Source organism: Trichosurus vulpecula, chromosome 1 (genome assembly GCF_011100635.1).
Source record: "Trichosurus vulpecula isolate mTriVul1 chromosome 1, mTriVul1.pri, whole genome shotgun sequence".
NCBI classification, from domain to species: Eukaryota; Metazoa; Chordata; class Mammalia; order Diprotodontia; family Phalangeridae; genus Trichosurus; species Trichosurus vulpecula.
The window spans coordinates 486,107,934-486,131,969 of NC_050573.1; the positions used below are offsets into that span (position 1 = coordinate 486,107,934).

At 37.4% G+C, this 24,036-nt stretch overlaps 1 protein-coding gene across 1 annotated transcript; it reads right to left on the bottom strand.

Annotated features, from left to right (window-relative positions):
• Window positions 1-19,152: 19,152 nt before the first annotated feature.
• LOC118859117 (gamma-aminobutyric acid receptor-associated protein) lies at window positions 19,153-19,817 on the bottom strand. The gene has a single exon (XM_036769558.1). The coding sequence runs from the start codon at window positions 19,757-19,759 to the stop codon at window positions 19,406-19,408; it is 354 nt and encodes a 117-aa protein (XP_036625453.1). The 5' UTR covers window positions 19,760-19,817; the 3' UTR covers window positions 19,153-19,405.
• Window positions 19,818-24,036: the final 4,219 nt, after the last annotated feature.

The following is a 24,036-nucleotide window of genomic DNA, read 5'->3' on the forward strand; positions in this document are numbered from 1 at the left end:
TCTCTGCCCTTCAGTAGTTTATATTCTTAAGGGGAAAGAAAACATATATATGAGAATGTTAGGCAGGGAAAGGAGTACCTAAGGAGTTATTAAGATGGTGAGCTAAGATAATCAATTAGTATATATTTTCCAGCATCAATGACACCATGGCAGTAGTATTGATTTTGTCACTGAGGTCACAGTAAGAGAGGAAAACTTAGGCGAAGGGCTACCGCACTGCAGAACAGATGACGATATGGCCTGAATGGAAGAGTTAGATTGCATGTGGAGCTTGCCTTTTTCTTTTTAGATCTGTACTCTTTGAGGGCACATTTTACCTCACAGCAATTACCAGCTTTTTCTCGGGTCACTATCCAGAATATAATTGCCATGAAACCTTCCGTGCTAAGGTAAGCAACCACCTGTAGGAAACACTAAAATAGAGCAAAATCCCTAAGGGCAGTGAAAACAGATGACCAGTCTCCTAAGGGAAAATGTACAGTTGAGTAGATAGAAGAAAATGTCATAGAGGAATGAAAGGGAAATTAGTAAAGCAAAAAATTATAGATCTTGATGCAGCAAGAGGTGAGGTCACATTAGTGTCTTGCCAGACAACTTAGCTAGATGCTGGAAGCACAGCATATAGGTGAAGGGTGTCTAAAATAGAATGCATTCATTACTAAAAAATGGAGAACCTGCTTTGGTGGGGGTTTACCCTGTTCCTACTCCTACTCAAAGCATCAAGGAATAGAAGTAGCTGCTCTCTTGGTGTGTGTGTGTGTGTGTGTGTGTGTGTGTGTTGGGTGTGGGGTGGAAGCCAGAAGGGATATCAAAGTGTTGAAAAGTGATATCAGTGGCACAATAGTGTCCCTTTACTTCAAGTAATAACATAGCAACCCATGAAAGGCCCAGTCCTTCCGGTTCCTGAATATTTGTCCTCTAAAGTTAAGTGATGCAAGCTCTGGGGGCAGATGACAAAGCCTACTTTGTTACTAATTATTTTATTGAATTTGTTTATTGTCAACATGAAAAAATAGGTTATATGAACTGTATGCATGCCTGCTCCCCTCTTTTTTATGGAATGTTGTAAGATTTTAAATATATGGCAACAACAGAAAGGAAAGCTACAGTGAAGTGAGCATTTGACTCTGGAATCATGAAAACTTATGTTTAAATATTGCTTCAGACATTTAGCTGTTTTGGGTCCCTGGGCAAGTCAGCAAACCATTGAGGGACAAAGTTTCTTTCTTTTTTTTCTTTTTCCTTTTTCTTGGCGGGTTGGGGGGTGGCTAGGCAATCAAGGTTAAGTGACTTGCATCACACAGCTCATAAGTGTCAAGTGTCTTAGGACAAACTTCAACTCAGGTCCTCCTGACTCCGGGGCTAGCATGTTTCACCTAGCTGCCCCTAAGTTCCCTTATTTATAAAGAAAAAGAACTTTCAAGTTGCTGACCCACCAAAATTCCAGAGGAAGGATGATGAAGCATGTGATCCACCACCATGCTTAGAGACAATAGACTCAATATGAAGAATAGCATATATCTATTCAGACTTGAACAAGGTGAGAACTTGTTTTGCTTGATTCTGCATATTCTTTACAAGGGTTTTCTTTATTATTTTTTAAATGGGAATGGAAGTCTGGCAGGGAGGAAGGGAAAGGTTATCAAAAATTACACTCAATACTTGGATAGAATCAAGTACAAAATCCTTCTTAAAAACAAAGAACAACTTAAATGGGGGAGGTGGATATTCAATGTTTAGAGCTAGGCATTTTCACTACAGTGATATATAGTGACGTAAATTTTATGGTCATAAAATGACAATACTACCAAAGTTAAATCAATTAAGCAACCAAAGGAATATTTTACAGTTAGACAAAATAATAGAATCCCTTTGGAAGATCAGAAGATCTAGCATATCAAAGGAAATGATTTTAAAATTAAAGGATGAAGGAGGAATTATATTTACAGATAAAAAATTATGTAACAAAGCAGCAATCCTCAAAACCATTTGCTATGGTTAAAAATAGAAAAAAAATGATCAATGAAAAGGATTAATCAAAAATGAATAATAAAAATATCAAGTATTTGATCAGCCTGAAATTACTTAGAATAAATTCCTTATTTAATAAGTGCTGAGAAAACTGGAAAAAAACTCTACCCCAAAACTGTGGTCGGGAAATTTCTCACATCATATTCCACAATAAACTTTAAATGTTTATGTGAATTGAAGATAAAGTGCCATTTAAAAAGTTAGAAGTAGATCATATGAAATTGTAGAACATTTTATAGAGTATTTCAGAATTATGCAAATTAAGTAGCCAAAATGGCAGAACTCTTGGACCCGAAGACACCATGGCTAGGCATATTCGCTAATGAGGATTTGACAAAACAAAACAAAAAAACAAAAAAAAAATCTCTCTATATGCACCAAAATACTGATAGCAGCACTTTTATGGAAGCAAAGAACTGGAAACAAATTAGATACTCATTGATTGGGGAATGGCTAAATAAATTGTGGTGTACAATGGGATATTTATCTGCTCTAAGAAAAGACAAACATGAACAGTCTGCTGCAATGTGAAATAAGCAGAGGCAGGAAAACATCATATATATACTGACTACAAAATATGTAAATGGGAAGAACAGCAGATTGCTTTTCAGCTTTACCAGCAATTTTCATAGAAGGCAATCTGATAAAAATTAGGTTTAAAACAACATCACATGCCACATTACATTATTAGCTCCAAATAGATTCATCAGAAAAATGTAAAAAAAATACATCACAAAACAAACAAGAGATGTAGTGAACAATGGCTAAGAGATGGTAAACAAGATATAGCGATGATCATGGAAGATAAAATGGATAATTCCCATTACATAAAATTGAAAAGAGTTTATGTAAGCAAAATTGATGTATTTGGAAGGAAAACAATTAACTAAAAACTTAGCATATTTCTTTGAAATTTTTCTGATATATAAAATATAAGGGAATTGATGGGATTATAATATATGATGAAATCCAAGATGTCAACAAACATTTTAAAATGATAAAATTAGTAAAATATACTTAGTAATTTACTAGTTTGAAGAGAAATGTAGTAGAACAACTTTAAGGTTCCATATCACACCCTTAAGACTGGCATCCTTAAAAAAATAAGATAGTGATAATTGTTGTAAGGACTATGGAAGAGGAGCAAGACATAATCTTTTGGAGTTCTCAATCAGACCAGCCATTCTGGAAAGTAATTTGTAATTATGCCCAAAAATTCGCTGGAAACAAATTGAGTTTCCAGGAGAATGAATGAATTTTTCTGTATGAAAATTGAAAATTTTTGAGTGTTAAGAAATGACGAAAGAGATATACAGAAAAATTTTGGAAGTATGATATAAACTTATGAAAGGGTATGAAGCAGACTAGGGAAATAATTTATTCAATGATTCCAATATTGTAAAAGAAAAGAATTTTAAAAGCCTTCAGAATTGTGATCAATGCACTGACCCGTCATGACTTCAGAATACTGATGGTATTTACTAGTCACTGTTTGTCAAATGGAAAATGACTTATTTTTAGATCTAGTCAATAAGTTCATTTGTTTCATTTGTCTGGGTATTTGGTTTTTTAAAAATTTTTTTCTTTGCTAGGGGGAAGGCAGGGCAATTGGGGTTAAGTGACTTGCCCAAGGTCACACATCTAGTAAATGTGTCAAGTGTCTGAGGCTGGATTTGAACTCAGGTGCTCCTGACTCCAGGGCCAGTGCTCTACTCACTGTGCCACCTAGCTGCCCCAAGTCTGGGTATTTGTTACAAGAAAGGGTTTTTATGGTAAAAGTTTTTGTTGCGTAGCAATAATGATTCAAAAAAGAAAAGACTGTCAAAGAAACATTAAAATAAACAAAAAAGAATAGAAAGACATTCAGAAGACCTCACAGAAAAGTAGAATAGTATTTTTATTACCATGTTAAATTTAATACACACCTACACCCATGCATTTTACATAACAGAAGTTCACTATTTTAAGTAGAATCCTCTTCTGTCTTTTGTTTATAGAAATGTTCATATGTGTGTGTGTATATATATGTATATATATAAATATATATGTGTGTGTGTGTATATATATATATAGACACATATACATATATGTGTATGTGTGTGTGTGTGTGTGTAAATATTCAGGTACCTTCCTTCTTATATATTCATATGTATGAGGCAAGGCACCTGAGTGGTGGCTGGTGTGATAGAATCTAAAATGTCAGAAGCAGAGTCAGAAGGATGATGAGCTTTGGCTGACCTGGAGCCCTACCTCAAAAAAAGAGGAAGAAGTAACCTTCAGATCCAAGGATGTTCTTGGATGAGAAGGACACAGTTACTGAGGGAAGTTCCAAGACAAAAAGACAGAAGAAAAACTAGGAGAGAAATCAGAAACAATTACCAACATCATGAACAATGTTGTGGCATAATAGCAACTTTTACAGTTAAATATTTAACAAATGGCCAAAGTTTACAGATAATTCAAATGTATCACTCATATTTAGGTCTACCAATGTCTACTCCCACTTCTTATTACTTTTCTTGACTCATCAGTGATCCTGTACTCTTTTAACATGTTCGCCATTGTATAATGTGATTTAAAAATGTGATATTTTAAACAAGTATCTTTTCAACCACCCTTCTAGTGCCTGGAATTTCTACCACTATTGTTGTTTTCTTTGGGAAAACATTGTTTATAGAAGTCCCCTGGAAAAAAATAGATATGTATTAATTAGGAAGGATAATGCTTTAACTTTCATTAATGTATATAACCTAGCCTTAGAGCAGACTCAGTTGACTAACATGGAGCTTTCTGTGTCCTTTATTTTGGGGTGGTAGTAGCCTACTTGATTATCTTCCTTTATCTTTAAAAATACTGACACTAAGGCAGTCAAGTTCTTTTTCTCCTTGATTTTTTTGTTGTGCCCAGAATGGAGGGCATTTTGTTTGTCTTCCAGACTGGGAGTTTGAGGCATCATGATGCCTTGGTGCCAGGATTGCAATGGAATGGTGCAGCCAGCAATCTCTAGCACTGAAATCCTGAGAAGCCTGGGCATCTGGGATGGGAGCCCAGATTTTAACTTGGAACTGGGACTGTGCTCAATGGGAACCCAAGCTAAACTGTGAACCTAATACCCCTCCTCTCCCTAGAAGTCAAGATGGTTGAAAGAGGAAGATAGGAATTTTATCTCCTGCATGTTGGGAGAAATTAAGTTTGTATATTTGTTATCACATTTTTTTCTGAAATGTATTCCTTTCTAAAAGCTGCATAGTGTTACGCATAAAAGCAGGGTGTACTGGGTGTTCAAAGAGGACTACAACCTCAAGTGTGAGGTTTTGTAGTTCATCCACCTTTAGTGTCTACCTGATACTCAACTCTCATCTGTGGATTCAAAAAGCTCAACATGTACAGGGGTCACATCCTATAAATGTCCTTAGCAAACAGGTTAAATAAGTTGAGGGTAACTGATGAGCCTTAAATCCATCACTGAGTTGGGGGGATGTCTACCCCAAGCATTTCAATACTTCCCCTGGAAGAATGGGCCTGTGAGAACAATTTATCCCTTCAGTTCCTCAAAATTTGTCCTTGTTAAGTCTTTTTTGCCAGGACCTTAGATTTTCCTGGTTCCTCCCTTTCATCTAAAGCTGCTTCAACCATCATTACTGACAGTTCCCCTGCTGTGCTCTAACTAGTAGACAGCTTAACTGTTCATAGATATCTAATTCAGAATTGACTCCTTTAACAGGAACCAGTCACTGTTTATTAAAATATTATTAAATACATTTTTTCTGTGATATTTTTTGGTGCTCTTCATGCCCAGTGCCTTCCAACTCCCTTTCATTTTTAATCTGTTTTTCTAATTATGAACTAGAAATCCATCAACTAGAATGAACATTTCTTTGCACAGAGGTCAGAAAATGGGGATTGTATAGGAAACTTTGAATCTACTATACACGGCATGCACCTTTTAATATGCTTAGAATTTAATGTCATAATACCAACACATTGCCCTTGTTTATTTCCACCTCTAAATCCCATTCCAGTATCCTCTATGTATTTTTTTCCAAAAGTTTCATTTACACCCTTTATTATTTTCCTTTTTTTGGTGCTATTATCACTACCTAAATAAATCCTTCACAAAAAAGTCCTTTTTAGTGGATCCCAAAAGGCCTCAAGCTTAGCTTGAGGAGGGAGCTGACTTCTCCCAACGGAAAGGGGATGGGGTTGAATTTATTTTGTGGGTAAAAGATCTTCCCTCTGGCCACACGCTTTACTATCCTGGAGGTGGATAATGTGTTTCTCAGCACCTGATCTATCTTGCTGAAATTTTTAAAGACAAAAGGTATTTTTTTTTAGCCCAGAGACAGTAATGGCTTAGTTTCTAGGCTAGATTTTAGAAAGCTTTAAAACACACAATCTCTCTCTCTCTCTCTCTCTCTCTCTCTCTCTCTCTCTCTCTCTCTCTGTCTCTCTCTCTCTCTCTTCTCTCTCTCTCTCTCTCTCTCTCTCTCTCTCTCTCTCTCTCTCTCTCTCTCTGTAATAAGCAAATAATGATAGCATATGAGGCCCTGGGCTAGAAAATTATAATTTTCAAATATATTAGCTATGTTTTTCCCTGTCTAGCAAATGGAAAGACACAACATTCATGAATGTGCATACATTTATGGAAAGAAAGGGGAAAAATGCATTAGGGTAAAAATTAAAAGAATGAAGGGAAACACACTATGTAAACCCTTAATTATAGTAAATCTCATTAAGGAGGGGCATGGCAGAGAGAAATATCTTGACTGCTTAGCCATAATTGTCAATAAAAGTTTTTCAGTTGCTAAGGTTAAGCTGAATTCTTTAATCCCTGAAGTAGGGCTATCCTGTGTCACAAACCAAGAAGCACTTTTTTTCATTCTTTACCATGAAGTTCTTGATCTTTTGTTCTTCGAAATGGATTTGGTATAGCTTTGTGTACTTCTATAAAATAAACCTTTCATAATTTGAGTGCTATATCACTGAACACCCAGATTAATGAAGTATTTTCATTTTTGTTGTGTTAACATGGCACAAACATGAACAATTAATTCCTTATCAATTACTTGTCTCAATTTATTTCTGTTAAGAAGTATTTTGCTTTTATATAAATCCTATGTATATCTTGGTAAGTGGACTCCAGATACTTAATATATTCTATACTAATTTTGAATGGAATCTTAATTTTTTTCTCTTGTGGGCTCCATTGGTAATGCACAGAAAGGCTGGCCATTTATTGAATTTACTTTGTTTTTTGCTATTTCATAGTAATTACTTATAGTTTTTAAAAATTCAAGTTCATTTTCTAGTCAGTTTATTTAAACATAACATCACATGCAAAGTGATAGTTTTCTTCCTCAAGAGCACTAATTCTTTGAATTTTTCGCATATTTTGTGGCTATTGCTAATATTTCTAGAAATATATCTAATAACAGTGGTGATGGTAATAGATATCTGTACTTTACCTTGCCAATCTCATTGTAAAGAGCTCTAAAATTTGATCATTACAGATAATTCATGATCTTGGTTGTCAATGAATACCATAATAAGGAAATGTGCATTTAATCCTTAATTTTTTTTGTCTTAAATTTTATTATTTATTTAATATTTTTGTTTTCAACATTAATTTCCGCAAGATTTTGAGTTACAATCTTTCTCCCCATTTCTGTCCTCTCCCCCACTCCAAGATGCCACATATTTTGATTGTCCTGTTCCCTAGCCAGCCCTCCCTTCTATTATCTCTTCCCCCCTCCCCACATCCCTTTTCCCTTACTTTCTTGTAGGGCAGGATAGATTTCTATGCCCCATTCCCTACATATCTTATTTCCCAGTTGCATGCACAAAGAACTTTTTCTTTTGAGCATCTGCTTTTAAAACTTTGATTTCCAAATTCTCTCCCTTCTTCCCTTCCCACCCACCCTCCCTAAGAAGCCAAGCAATTCAATATAGGCAACACATGTATCATTAAGTAAAACACTTCCACAATACTCATGTTCTGAAAGACTAACTTTATTTCCCTCCATCCTATCCTGTCCCCCTTTATACAGTTTTCTCCCTTGACCCCGTACCTTTTTCAAAAGTGTTTGCTTTTGATTACCTTCTCCCCCTATCTGCTATCCCTTCTATCATCCCCCCTTTTTATCCCCTTCCTCCTACTTTCCTGCAGAGTAAGATACCCTATTGAGTGTGTATGTCATTCCCTCTTCAAGTCAAATCCAATGAGAGCAAGATTCACTCATTCCCCCTCTCCTGCCCCTTCTTCCCTTCCAACAGAACAGCTTTTTCTTCCCACCATTCTATCTCTCTGTCTCTAAACATACTCCTCTCTCATCCCTTATTTTTATTTTATTTTTTTAGATATCATCCCTTCATATTCAACTCACCATATGCCCTCTGTCTACTTATATGCATAGTCCCTTCAACTGCCATAATACTGAGAAGAGTCTCATGAATTACACACATCAACTTTCCATGAAGGAATGTAAACAAAACAGTTTAACTTTAGTAAGTCCTTTATGACTTCTCTTTTTTGTTTAACTTTTAATGCTTCTTTTGATTGTTGTGTTTGAAAGTCAAATTTTCTGTTCAGCTCTGGTCTTTTCACTGAGAAAGCTTGAAAGTCCTCTATTTTATTGAAAATCCTTATTTTGACTTTGAGCATTATACTCAGTTTTGCTGGGTAAGTGATTCTTGGTTTTAATCCTAACTGCTTTGACCTCTGGGAATATCATATTCCAAGCCCTCATACCCCTTAATGTAGAAGCTGCTAGATCTTGTATTATCCTGATTGGGTTTCCACAATACTCAAATTTTTTTTTTCTGGCTGCTTGCATTATTTTCTCCTTGAACTGGGAATTCTGGAACTTGGAGACAATATTCCTAGGAGTTTTCTCTTGGGGATCTTTTTCAAGAGGTGATCGGTGGATTCTTTCAATTTCTATTTTACCCTCTGGCTCTAGAATATCAATGCAGTTTTCCTTGATAATTTCTTGAATGATGATGTCTAGGCTCTTTTTTGATCATGGCTTTAAGGTCGTCCAATATTTTTTTTTAATTCTCTCTCCTGGATCTATTCTCCAGGTCAGTGGTTTTTCCAATGAGATATTTCACATTGTCTTCCATTTTCTCATTCCTTTGGTCCAGTTTTATAGTACCTTGACTTCTCATAAAGTCACTAGCTTCCACTTGCTCCAATCTAATTTTTAAAGTGGTATTTTCTTCAGTGGTCTTTTGGACTTGCTTTTCCATTTGGCTAATTCAGCCTTTCAAGGCATTCTTCTCCTCACTGGCTTTTTGCAGCTTTTTTGCCATTTGGGTCAGTCTCTTCTTTAAGGTGTTATTTTCTTCAGTATATATTTAGCAAGTCGTTGACTTTTTTCATGGTTTTATTGCATCTCTCTCATTTCTCTTCTCAACTTTTCCTCTACTTCTCTTACCTGTTTTTCCAAATACTTTTTGAGCTCTTCCATGGCCTGAGACCAATTCATATTTTTTTTTGGAGTCCTTTGATGTAGGCTCTTTGACTTTCTTGACTTCTTCTGACTGTATGTTTTGATCTTCTTTGTCAGCAAAAAATGATTCTAGAGTCTGAGTCTGAGTTCTTTTTAACTGCCTGGCCATGTTCCCAGCCAACAATTTGACCCTTGACTTTTTCTTTATTGTATGACTGCTTGTAGAGTAGAGAGTGCTTTAGACGGCTGAGTTGCTGTTTTCATAGCTACTTCTACTCCACTGTCACCACAAGCTCTGCCACAGAAGCACTCCTTCTCCACCAAGAACTGCCAACCAGGATTGTGACCCACATACATACAGGGCAAAGCAAGTCCTGGACTCCTGCTCTGATCTGCAGCTTGATTCCTCCCATCATGTGATCCAGGGACTTCTGAAGCAGCTGACCCTGTAGCTCTGGAAGCACAGCAGGAGCTTCCTTCTACTGCTGTGGCCACTGCCACACCACCTCCACCTCCCTATCTATCAGTTTTCCCACTAAACTGCTCTGTGGTCTTTGGCATTTGTGTGTTGAGAAGTTTGGTAACTGCTGCATCTCAATGATTCATGGCCCTAAGGCCTGCACTGGGATGACTCCCAGTGCAGTCTGTCCTGGCTCGGCCCACACTGGGCTGCACTCTTGCTCCCAGCACTGTACCACAGACCCTTCCCAACAACCATTCAGGCCATCCAGCCCTGGAGACCTGTTTCCCTCTGCAATTTTGTGGGTTCCACAGCTCTAGAATTTGTTCAGCTCCATTTTACAGGGCTTTGGAAGGATTTGGGGGAGAGCTTATGCAAGTCCCTGCTTTCCAGCCTCTGTCTTGGCTTAGCCCCCCAAATCCTCAATTTTTAATGCTTTTAATGTAAATTATTATTGTTGCTTTAAAAAGATTTTTTCACATCTACTGGTATAATAGTGTAATGTTGGTTATGAACATGATCTATTATTCTTTTAATTTTCCTATTGAAATAACTCTGAATTCTTGGTAAAATCCAATGTGACCATAATATATTATCTTTTTAATATCATACTTTAGCCTATTTTTTATTTTATTCACTATTTTGACAAATATTTATTAGACACATTAGTGTTTTAATTTTATTTCTCTGGTTTCTCTCTGCTTTAGAGGAAAGGATCCTATCTGTCTCAACATAAATTTGCTAGCATGTCATCTCTACCTATTTAAGAACAATTTATTAAAATTTGAATTACTTTTTTAAAGTTTTTATTGTATTCACTTGTAAATCAAAAATGGTATTATTTCCCTTCACCTCTCCATCTAACAGTTATTAATGTTAATTAAGTTTAATTTCTTTTTTCTTTACAGTAAATTAAATTTATTTTCAAAAATTGGATTACTGAAAATCCCTATTTCTTGTTATAATGCCATTTTAATTGTGAATATTTTTCCAGTTCACTTGAATTGTCATTTTTGCTTTCATGAAATTGAACAATACCACATCAAATAATTTCCTTTACTTCTTTTTCATTTGCAGACCATTCTCCCTTTTCATTTTTGGTCCAGGAATTTTGGTTTTACTCCTTTTGATTTAAAAAAAAAATAAAATTAGGTAGTCATTTGTCTTTTACTCAATTTTTATAAAAAATCTAGTTGTATTATTTCATTAGTTTCCTTGAAGTTATTTTCTTTTTATTTTTTGTTTGCTTTTCAGTATTTCTATCCTTTTTTTTTTACTTGAGGGTTTTTGATTTATTGCTTTTCTAATTTTTATTTGGTTTTGCTTTGTTTTTTAGTGACACCCGTATGACCTTTTTTTTTTCTTCCTTTCTTGTGTTGATATAAGTGCTTGTAGTTATAAATTTTCCCCTGAGCACTGGTTGCATCCCAATAGTTGTTGGTAGGTTGGTAATATTTTCTTACTGATTTTACATTGCTAAAATAATCTTAATTCATTATATGATTTGTTTGTTAGTCCACCAATTCTTTAGGATTAAATTATTTAGCTTTCATTTAACTTGAAGTCCTTTATTCTGAAAACTTTCATCAATTATAATTTTATTTTATGTTAGTAAAGGATGAATTTAACATTTTGAATTTTTGGCATTTGTTTATGATGGTTTTATACCTTGGTACATGGTATTTTTAACATGTCATAAAAATTTATGATACATGTATAGTCTTTTGTGATCTCATTTGACAAATATTTGTTATATTTTTTTTCTTAAAATTCTATTCAGGTCTTTCTCTTTTCTTTTTAGTTACATCTATCATATTTTTAAATGTCCCATTGTGATTCCTGACTATTATTATTTTGCCTATTTCTTCCTAAAATTCAATCCATTTTCCCTTCAAATATTTAGATACTTCTCCATTAAGTGAATACATATTTAGTATTTCTATTGTTTTATTATCTATACTACCTTTGAATATATTCTCTTGTTTATCTGTTTTAACCAAATCAATTTTTACTGCTTTATTATCTAAGATCATGATTGCCATTCATACTGTTTTGAGAATTCCTGAAGCTTAATATAATCTGAACCAGTGATTTCTTTTCACATTTTGGATCTTTCTGTCTCAGCTGTGTTCCTTATAGATAGTATGTCATTGATTTCCACTTTCTCATTAATTCAGCTACATCTTCTATTTTTTATGTTTATGCTCATCACATTAATATTCGCTAAGTATTAATTATTTTAAGTATGTCTTTATACTTTTTTCTCTATTTCCTCTTTTGAGAGAGAGAGAGAGAGAGAGAGAGAACATGTGACCAACAATATGATTTAATTGTTTCACTCCTTCCTCCTACTTTGCCTTTTTTTCTCTTGTTTTTACCAGAGATCATGATCTGTTTCTTTGATTTTCTATTTCAATTCTTGTTTTTGATCAACTCTCTAAGCTAAAAATTGTTTTATTTATTTCTATTCCCTCCAAAATCTACTTTCTACTTTATGCTCTCACCCTTTATCCAATGACATTGACTTCTTTAATGCTCCTTCAACAAGGAAACTCTCCCTGTTCAACAAGGAAACTGTCCCCAGTGCTTACATTGTTCTCTCTCCTAATTTCATTTCAAGATGTCCTGGCTTCCCTAAAGGCCTAGCTAAAATCCCACATTCTATAGGAAGTCTTTCCTAGTCCCATTTAATTCTAGCATGTACCCTTTGTGGATTACATCCTATTTATCCTCTCTATAGCTATTTTCATGTTGCCTTTCCCATTAGATTGTCGGTTTCTCAAAGACAGGGACTCTCTGTGTGTTTCTTTGTCTCCCCAGTGTTTAGCACAATTGCTGGTACATAGTAAGTATTTAATATGTACCTTTTAACTGATTTGTCATTAATTTTCAGTTTTTCCTTAATTTTGTCCTCATGTTTCTTCTTATCTCCTTGAGCTATTGAGTTCTGTATGCCCTGTCATATTTTTTTTTCAGTAAGATCACTTCTGGAGTAATATTTATACCTTCAAATCTAACCTATTTTTAACATGTTCTTTCTGAATACTCATTTAATTTTTTTTAGCATTTATTTTTTTATCCCATTGTATTAGGATTCAAGATGGGCTCTTAGCACTTATTCAACCAAGTGCCCTTGATGAGATCGGCCTTTGTTTCCTTGATTAAATTAGGAGTCCTCCATGACCTCCTTGCCCCAAGGGAAATCCTAGTTTATATGGGTTTGAGTGACATGTTTGTGACATCAGAGGCTTTTAGACCACATGGGTTTAAGTCACATTTTTGTGATGATTTTAGGTCACGTGGGTGAGTCGCATGTGTGACTCACTTTTGACCCTGAACAAGATATTTAAAAGCAGAAGTTGGCTTTCTCTCTTGGAGCTCTGAGTGACAGCAGTAGTGCTGCGTCACTCTAGGCCAGCTGTTGTTATTAGCTCCTGGCTTTGATCTTGTTGCTTCTCTGGTAACTGTATATTGTGATTTTTTCAGACGGAAATCTGTCTGTTGATACATGTTTATTTGTTCTATTTGTATTTGCTCTGAAGCTCAGGGTGCTGGCTTTCCCCCCTGAGCTGAGTGAATGATATTTGTATGTTGGATTAAAGTAAGATTGTTAACCCCTTAATGTTGCTTTCCTTAGTAAAGTAGGTCAAAAGAACCTGGGCTTGCAATGTTGCTGTGAATGTTATGTTTTAGTTTCTTGCTTGATTGAATCACAATGTATAATGCTTCTGTTTCTTCCAGGATCCATGGCCATTTAATTTGCATTTTTGTTATGCCATGGAACCTGGAAGGGGTGGAGTATATTGGGAATCAAGACAGGCTCTTAGCACTTATTCAACCAAGAGCCCTTGAAGAGTTTGGCCTTTGTTTCCTTGATTAAATTAGGAGTCTGATGACCTACTTGCACCAAGGGAAAACCTAGTTTACATGAGTTTGAGTGACATGTTTGTGACATCAGAGGCTTTTAGACCAGGTCAGTTTAAGTCAAATTTTTGTGATGATTTTAGGTCACATGGGTGAGTCACATGTGAGCATAGATTTGGCCCTGACTTCTGATGTATCTCCTTATGCCACAGTATATGAGGAATGGATAAATGAGCCCTAGCTCCCTGCATAATGCTATCAGATCTGGTTTTGCCCTCTGCTACCATTCTAATAAATCTGGTCCTAGATTTGGTTTCAGACAACCAATCACTGAAGCTGATTTTGGGCACATTGTCCCTGCTAAAAATGATGTTGTTTCCATTTAAAACTGTCATAATTGTCTTTAAATACATTTCCAGCCATTTTATGCCTTACTCCCCTCTATGTACTCTACTGGTCTTGTTGCTATTCATCATATATGGTATTCACTGTCTGTCCTTGTGCATTTGTGTTAGTTGTCTCCCTTGCCCAGAAAGAACTCTACTCCCAACTCCATCTCTCAGAAGCTCTAGTGTTATTCAAGTCTCAACTCAAGTTCTACCTTCTACCTGAAACATTTCCTAATCCCTCCAGATGTTGATATCTTTTTCAAGAAATCACTTATATTTATTCTGTCTGTCTGTCTATCTATCTATCTATCTATCTATTTATCTGTCTATCTGTCTGTCTGTCTGTCTGTCTAAGCATCCATCTATCTCTCTATCTTTCTATCTATCTGTGTGTCTGTCTATCTATCTGTCTTTCCATCTTTCTGTCAATTTATCTATCTGTCTGTTTGTCTATCTATCTATCTGTCTATGGTAGACAATAATTTCTTGAAGGCCTGAAATATTTTACCATTATCTTTATGCCTCCATCACCTAACACAGTACCTGCTCCTTGCTAAAAGTATAATAAATATTTGATCAGTGATTGATTGTTTTTCCATTTCTACCTTTTAATAGCATTTATAACCCTTAAATCAATCTGATGGGAGCAGAGCTAAGACAGAAGATGCAAAGTGGGGACTTGCTTAAGTTCTCCCCCAAATTCCTCCAAACACCTGTAAAAAATGGCTCGGAACAAATTCTAGAGCTGCAGAAACCCCTAAAATCAGGAGGGAAGAAGGTATCCAGGTGAGGATGGCCTGGATGGTGGCTGGGAAGGGTCTATTGCATGGTGCTGGGAGCAGAGCACAGCTGAGCATGGGCTGTGCCAGGAAAGACCAGACCAGGAGTCAGTCTGGAGCAGGCCTTAGAGCCATGAATCATTGAGCTGTGACAGTTACCAGACTTCTCAACCCACAAACACCAAAGACCACAGAGCAGGATAGTGGGTAAACTGCTAGATCAGGTTAGAAATAGAATAACCCAAATGGCAAAAGAGATCCAAAAAGCCAATGAGGAGAAGAACACCTTAAAAGGCTTAATTAGCCAAATGGAAAAGGAGGTCCAAAAGACCACTGAAGAAAATACCACCTTAAAAATTACATTGGAGCAAGTAGAAGCTAGTGATTTTATGAGAAGTAAGGGTATCATAAAACTGAACCAAAAGAATGAGAAAATGGAAGACAATATGGAATGTGTCACTAGAAAAACCACTGACCTGGAGAATAGATCCAGGAGAGAGAATTTAAAAATTATTAGATGACATTAAAGCCATGATCAAAAAAGAGCCTAGACATCATCATTCAAGAAATTATCAAGGAAAACTGCATTGATATTCTAGAGCCAGAGGGTAAAATAGAAATTGAAAGAATCCACCAATCACCTCTTGAAAAAGATCCCCAAGAGAAAACTCTTAGGAATATTGTCTCCAAGTTCCAGAATTCCCAGTTCAAGGAGAAAATACTGCAAGCAGCCAGAAAGAAATAGTTTGAGTATTGTGGAAACACAATTAGGATAATACAAGATCTAACAGCTTCTACATTAAGGGGTATGAGGGCTTGGAATATGATATTCCTAGAGGTCAAAGGAGTTAGGCTTAAAACCAAGAATCAACTACCCAGCAAAACTGAGTATAATGCTCAAAGGCAAAATAAGGATTTTCAATAAAATAGAGGACTTTCAAGCTTTCTCAGTGAAAAGACCAGAACTGAACAGAAAATTTGACTTTCAAACACAACAATCAAAAGAAGCATGAAAAGGTAAACAAGAAAGAGAAAGTATAAGGGACTTATTAAAGTTAAACTGTTTTGTTTACATTCCTTTATGGAAGGATGATGTGTGTAATTCATGAGACCTTTCTCAGTATTATGGTACTTGAAGGGAATATGCATGTATATAGACAGAGGACATGTGGTGAGTTGAATATGAAGGGATGATATCTAAAAAAATAAAATCAAATTAAGGGATGAGAAAGGAATGTTATTAAAGATGGAGGCATAGAATGGGGTAAGTTATCTCACATAAAAGTGGCAAGAAAAAGCAGTTCTGTCGGAAGGAAAGAGGGGGAATGAGTGAATCTTGCTCTCATCGGATTTGACTTGAAGAGGGAATAACACACATACTCAATAGGGTATCTTACCCCAAGAAAAGTAGGAGGAAAGGGATAAAAAAGGGGAATGATAGAAGGGAGGGCAGAGAGGGGGAGGAGGTAATCAAAAGCAAACACTTTTGAAAAGGTACAGGGTCAAGGGAGAAATTTGAATAAATGGGGACAGGATAGGATGGAGGGAATTATAGTTAGTCTTTCACAACATGAGTATTGTGGAAGTGTTTTACATAATGATACATGTGTGGCCTATGTTGAATTGCTTGGCTTCTTAGGGAGGGTGGGTGGGAAGGGAAGAAGGGAGAGAATTTGGAAATTGAAGTTTTAAAAGCAGATGCTCAAAAGAAAAATTTGTTTTTGCGTGCAACTGAGAAATAAGATATATATGGAATGGGGCATAACAATCTATCCTGCCCCACAAGAAAGTAAGGGGAAAGGGGATGGGGGGAGTGAGGTGACAGAAGGGAGGGCTGACTGGGGAACAGGGCCATCAGAATATATACTGTCTTGGAGTGTAGAGGAGGGTAGAAATGGGGAGAAAATTTGTAACTCAAAATCTTGTGGAAATCAATGTTGAATATTAAAATATTAAATAATAAAATATTAAATAAATAATAAGAGAAGAAAGAATAAAATAAAATGAAAGAAAAAATCAGTCTGTTAATCAAATCCAAATCATTGATGGAGAGTTCAAGGTGATGATGGTGATGATGATAACATTTATATAACCCTTTAATCTTTGAAAAGTACAGACATTTTCACATTTTATCTTCTAAACAACCCTAGGGGGTAGGTGCTTTTAGTACCCTCATGTTACAGAAGAGGAAAAAGAAGCTACGTGACTTGCCTAGATGCGCACATTTAGGTAGTAAGTGTCTGAGGTCAAATTTGAACTGAAATATTCATGATTCTCAGCCCAGTACTCTATCTACTTGGCTACCTCCCTGTCTTTGATAATAATTACAGAGGAGAAAAATGTTATGTTATGTTTGTTTGTTTGTTTTAAGTGAAATCAGGCATAAAGGATTATCATGGTATAGAGGCAAGGTTTGTTATTGAAATAAAAATAATCGTTGAAATGGATACTGCCAGTTACTTGGTATATGAACTTAACCATTTAATCAATTCATGAATAAACATTCGTTTAGCAAGCACTTGTTCTGGGCTAGGCATTTTTCTATTTGCTATAAGTTAATACTCTAAGCCTCAGTTTACTCATCTTTTACTGGAGAAAGTTGGGCTAGATAATTTCTACTACTTTTTCTAGCATTAACATTCCATTGGATATAGTTTTAAGTTACATTCCATTGCAAACGCACAATATTTTTGCTATATAATGTAATTTGTGGGCTACTGTCATTTTCGACCTTGTTGCTATTGGAAAATACATTGTCTGTTCCGAAGACCTCATTTACATAATTTTATAACAATTTGTTTGTGAATTTGGGAATTTCTGTAGTAAGATTAAATAAATCACTTGATCCAGTAAAAGTTAAGAAAAAGAAAGTTTTCTGGTTTTTATTTACTAAAACAAAATAAATTAAACAAAAACAGAAAATAAAGTAACCTCCATACCCTACAAATTACATAGTTTCAGTGTTTTAGGAGGTTGAATCTTTGCTTGAAAGCGATCAGTTTCTTCACCAAAGTTGTCATTTTATCTGAAGCACAGTAGTTTTACCCATGATTAGAAGTTTCTAAACCTTTACTGAGCTCTTTGGCATACCACTAAATTGCAAGCCATTTACTTAGCAGTTACTGTGTAATTAGTGTGTCTTAATTTGAGCATTAAAAATGTATTGTGTTCTACACATAACATTTATAATTGCAATATCGATTTGTAGTTAACTGATTTCACTTCTAACATTTCTGTATCTTGAGCATTTAGATGCTCTTTAAAAATTGCTATGTTAAAGAATTTGTTAGATTAGGGAAATTTTCAATATTTTTAAATTAAAAAATAAACCCTCTTTAATTTCATGGTCTGGAAAAAAAAGTTGCTAGAAGTCAAATTCCCATGCAATACAGTAACAACAAAAACTACTCAAAACTTCTCACATATATAAAAAAAACTAATAAAGGAAACAATTCCTGTTTTGTTTTGAGAAGAGTTGATTTTAGCACTGCTCCTTTATTCATTGGTATAGTGAACACCTTGTACTAATATAGATCATAAACTCTTCACCATTGTGTAGTGTTAAGGAGTTGCCCAAAGCATTGAGAGGTTAATTGCATTGTCCAGGCTCATGTAACCAATATATATCAGAAATAGAACCTGAACTCTTCCAGACACTAGTGTCAGTTATCTATCTATTTTGCCTCCAGAGTATTGGTGTGGTTTTTAAATGAAACACTTTTGTTAGCTGGAAAGGACTTGCTGCATCAAGAATAGGCTTATCATTTTGTGTAGAACATCCAGTCTGTCAATGAGCATTTACTATTTACTAAGAACTGTGCTAAGAGCTAGGGATAAAAGAAAGACAAAAATAGTCCTTGCCCTCAAGGAGCTCACTTTCTTTTTTTTTTTTTTTTTTTTTTAAGTTGGTGGTTTCTTTATTGATCTTCTCCACCCCCCAGCCCACTCCCACCCCTCCACCCCAACCCCATGGGAGGGAAGATGAATGGGGTGGAGGTGAGGGGAGGAATTGTAGGAACCCAAGTCCCTTGGGGGAGTCTGGGAAGGAACAGAAACCGAAACAATCAGTGAGTGAGACAAAAAGAAAATGGGAATTGACAACCGAGAAGAGATTGGGGGAGGGTGGGAGGGGAGAGAGGAAGGGGCGGAAAAGGTTTAGATCCAAGGAAGAAAAAAGAAAATAGAGACATTGGGAGGGGAGGCTCTCCTCTACCCTTGCCCTCCCCAACCCCAGCCAGAATGGGCTGAGGGAAAGAGAGTCTTTAACATTGCAAAACTGCAGGCCTTGACAAGAGGTGGTGGTATTTGTCTCCCAGCGGGGGGAGGACACTGAGGAGAATGGGGTAGTTAGAGGATAAGGAGAGGAAGAGACAGGGGAACCCTCACTCTTCTTAGAGAAGGGCCCCCCCTACCCAGGGGTGGCAGGCAGCTTCACAGACCATAGACACTTTCGTCGCTGTAGGCAATGTATAGAAAGAAGTCTTCTTCGTGATGTTCCTGGTAAAGCTGACCCATGGTGGCGCTGGTGGGTGGAATGACATTGTTGACAAAGAAAAACAGGGCGTCCTCAGCTCGGAGGTGAATCCGCTTCCGGATCAAGAAGTAGAACTGACCGACTGTGAGATCAGAAGGCACCAGGTATTTCTTCTTGTCCAGGTCACCTATCCGGGCCTTAGGAGCCTTCTCCACAATCACCGGGACCCGGTCGGGATACTTCTTGCGGATCTTCTCGCCTTCAGAGCGGCGCTTCTCGAACGGGTGCTCCTCCTTGTAAACGAACTTCATCCTCCCAGGGACCGGGCCGGGATGGGCTGAGGGGAGCGGGGGAGGGGGGGCGGACGGGGCCGGGGCGGGGGGCAGCGGCGACGGAGACGGACGGCCGGGCGGGTCCGGAGCTCACTTTCTAATGGAGAATATAACATGTAAATAACTATACAAAACAAGATATATAATAACTAGAGTTCATATGGCACTTCAATGTTTGACAGTGTTTAATGTGTTATCTCCTTTGATACTAATAACAATCCTATTAGGTGGGTGCTATTGCTATTCTAATTTTACAGGAATTGGAAACTGAGGGAAAATGAGGAAACTGAGGCTTGGATATTTTTCCAGTGGCACATGGCTAATAAATGTCTGAGGCAGAATCTGAACTCACATCTTCCTGTTTCTAAGACCAGTGCTTAGATGGAAGGTAATCTCTGAGCAGAAGGCACTGTCAATTTGGCGGAGTGAAAGGCATCCTGAAGAAGGTAGGATTTGAGCTGAGCCTCGAAGGAAGCCAAGATACTGATGTGAAGAGTAAGAGTATTCCACTCAGGTGGGTCGTGACCCATCATGACCCACAGTTTAAGAAAGGCTGAAGGGGTTATGAGTGGAAAAAGTTTAAGAAGCCTTTGATAGGGGAGAGTATGTGTTAAGTCATGAAGATGTAGTGTGTCATGTGAGAGGAGCTGCAATTAGGCCAGTGCAACTGGATGATAGAGTGTGAGAAGGGTAAAGTCGTGGGGGGGGCGGAGCCAAGATGGCCGTGTGAAGGCAGCGTCTTACCGGAGCTCTCTCACAAAATCTGTCAGATTCCTATAAAAAAGTGAATTTGAGCAGATTTGAGAGAGTCAGAAACCACAAGCAGTCTGTGTGGGGCAAATTTCTGAGCCGGGAGAGTCTGAAAGGCCGGCAGCACGAACCTGTAGGCTCGGAGAGTGCTCAGTGCGGAGCTGCTCCAGACCAAGGCAGAAGCGGCTGGCCGGGAAATCCACGTGGGAGACGGGCTGGGAGAAAGCTGGGCGCCCAAAACCGGCAGAGATCCCCAGGACTCCCAACACAGGACGGCAGTCTGTGGGAGCAACGAGATGCAGCGCAACGCCACCGGCAGTGAAAACACCCACTCCTGATGCTTGCAAAAACCAGGAACTTCGCTTCTTGAACTTCCGGAAGACTCAATGGCCAGGTAAAAGGCTCTAATCCCTCCCCCCCCACACCCAGAGAATCCCTCGGGGGAAAAAAAAAAGAATGCTGGAACTGAGCAGAAAGTAGTGGGGCTTCAGTGGTTAAATAGCAGAAGTTCATTAATCCCAGAGGGGCAGAGTCGGCAGGGGTCAACGCCAGGAGCCCAGATGTAACCTTGCTCCCCCAGGGGAAGTGCCAGACATCAGCTCAAACAACAAACAGCTGAGACCATTGCTGAAAAGCAAGTGCTGGAGAGCACCCACAGGGAGTGAGATGCCAGGGAGCCAGACCCCTCCCCCACACCTCAGGAAATGGAAGGTTATAATTCTAGACTCACAACCCCCAGAATAAGAATGCTGGGACAGAAAGCCCTGAGACCCACAGATAGAAATTCATTGTAAAGCCAGCAAAAGGCAAACCAACATGAAGAAGAACACAAAAAAACCGAGGACAATAGATTCTTTTTATGGAGACAGGCAGGATCAAAATATCAACATAGAATAGGATAGCAATGACACGGTAGATACATCAGATACCTCAAAAGCTAATATGATCTGGTCTCCAGCCCAAAAAGCACTGCTGGAAGAGCTAAAGGAGGATTTTAAAACCCAAATTAGGGAGCTAATAGAAAATATGGAAAAAAAGATTGGCAAAATGGCTACGGAGATTCAGAATCTAGAGAGAGAAAATCACACCCTAAGAGGTAAAATCAACCAATTGGAAAAGGAGACTCAAAAGCAAAATGTAAACACTAACTCATTAAAAATTAGGGTTCAGCAACTGGAAGCTAATGAATCTATGAGACATCAAGAAGTAATAAAACAAAATATAAAGAATGAAAAAATAGAAAAAAATGTGAAATATCTGATTGGCAAAACAACTGACCTGGAAAATAGATCCAGGAGAGATAATTTGAGAGTTATTGGTCTACCGGAAATCCATGATGAAAAAAAGAGCCTTGACAGTATCTTCGAAGAAATTATCAAAGACAACTGCCCAGAGGTCCTAGAACCAGAGGGCAAAATAGTCATTGAAAGAATTCACCGATCACCCCCTGAAAGAGATCCCAAACTGAAAACACCAAGAAATATTATAGCCAAGTTTCAGAGCTATAAACTCAAGGAGAAAATACTGCAAGCAGCCAAAAAGAAGCAATTCAAATATCGTGGAACTACAGTCAAGATCACGCAGGATCTCTCAGCTTCCACATTAAAAGACAGGAGAAATTGGAGTATGATATTCCGAAGGGCAAAGGAGCTGGGATTACAACCAAGGATCAACTACCCAGCAAAACTAAGCATAATTTTCCAGGCAAGGTGATGGACATTCAATGAAATAAGGGAATTCCAGACCTTCCTGATGAAAAGGCCAGAACTCAATGGAAAATTTGATCTCCAAATACAAAACTCAAGAGAGACATAAAAAGCCAAGAATTGGAAATCAAAGGGATACCCATCAATTGGGGAATGGCTGAACAAGCTGTGGTATATGAAGGTGATGGAATACTATTGTGCCATAAGAAATGGGGATGATGCAGACTTCATAACAACCTGGAAAAACCTACACGACATAATGCTGAGTGAGCGGAGCAGAGCCAGGAGAACGTTGTACACAGCCACAGATATATGGATTCCGTGAGGACCAACCCTGACATACTGTGCTCTTCTCAGCAACCTAAGGGGCAAGGACAACTCCAGGGGACTCACGATGGAGAATGCTATCTTCATCCAGTGAAAGAACTGTGAAGTTTGAATACGGATTGAGGTGCACTACATGCTCGCCTTCTTTTTGCTTCTCTTTTGTTTTTTTGGGTTGGTTTTTTTTTTTTTTGGTTCTGTTTCTTCTTTCTCATGATTCATTCCGTTGGTCAAAATTCTTCTCCACGACTTGACTAGTGCATAAATTAATTCAATGCCAAGTTATACATGACAGATATATGAGATTCCATGCCATCTTGGGGAGGGAGGGGGGAGGAAGGGGAGAAAATCTGGAACTCAAAACTATGTAGAGCCATGTGTGGTAAACTAAAAAAAAAAAAAAAAAGAAGACTGGAAAGGTAGAAAGGGACAAGATTGAAAAGAACTTCAAAAGGCAAGAAGCAAACTTTATGTAGTCCAATTATGTGAAGTAACTTGGCTAAAGTTATGAATCTAGTAAGTAGAAGAAACAGGAATGAAGCCATTGTCCTTTCTTCACCATCACCTCTCTCTAAGCTTCTCAATCCCACTAGAAACTAGGATTCCAATTTTTATTCCACCACTGCTCTGATATATGAGTCTTTTTTTCTTTATTATATCAGGAAACCTCACCACTGCATTGTTTCCTACAGAAATGGGACATCATTACTCCACAGGGTTCTCTTTCCCTTTCACCCTCCTTTCTTATGTGTTAATTTGCACCATTAGAACATGTGAGCTCCTTGAAGTCTGGGACTTATCATGTTTACCTTTTTATGTAATTCCAGCACTTAGTACAGTTCCTGGCACACAGTGGTTCCTTCCTAAATGCTTTCTCTATCCATATTTGAACATTGATCAAGTGCCCTTTCAACTGTGTTGGGCTCCCTTTTGGATTATACTAAATTTCTCACCTCTGTAACAATGGCCAGCATATTTCTGTAGGTAATACTTTGCTTTGTCCTTTCCATAACACATTCTCCACATCCAACCAAAGTATATTTCTGTGGTAGTTGAAATTGCCCACCCTCATATGCTATGTAAGTTCCTGCAGCAGCTAAACTTCTAAATGGCATGAACTTGACTTTCATCCAAAGTTAGATATAAAAATGATTGATTTAGTGGATTGTGTCATGATGTAGACATGTTTATTCTCTGGCTAAAGTTGATAAACTGATTTTCTGAGTATAAAAATGGAAGTTTCAGAATGCTATTACATGGAATAGCACAGCATTAAAGAGCTATTTAAGTGCATACATCTGGAGCACAACACAATCTGCTGCAGGAAAGCATAATTAGATACTTAGTTCGGTGTGCAAAATTTTGCCTGAATGACCCTGTTGATTTTTCCCCCCTTAAATCAAACCAAAAAATACCCAAAAGACTCATTTCAAAATTGCAGCTTCAGCAGAGTCAATTTGCATACCACTTGGGATC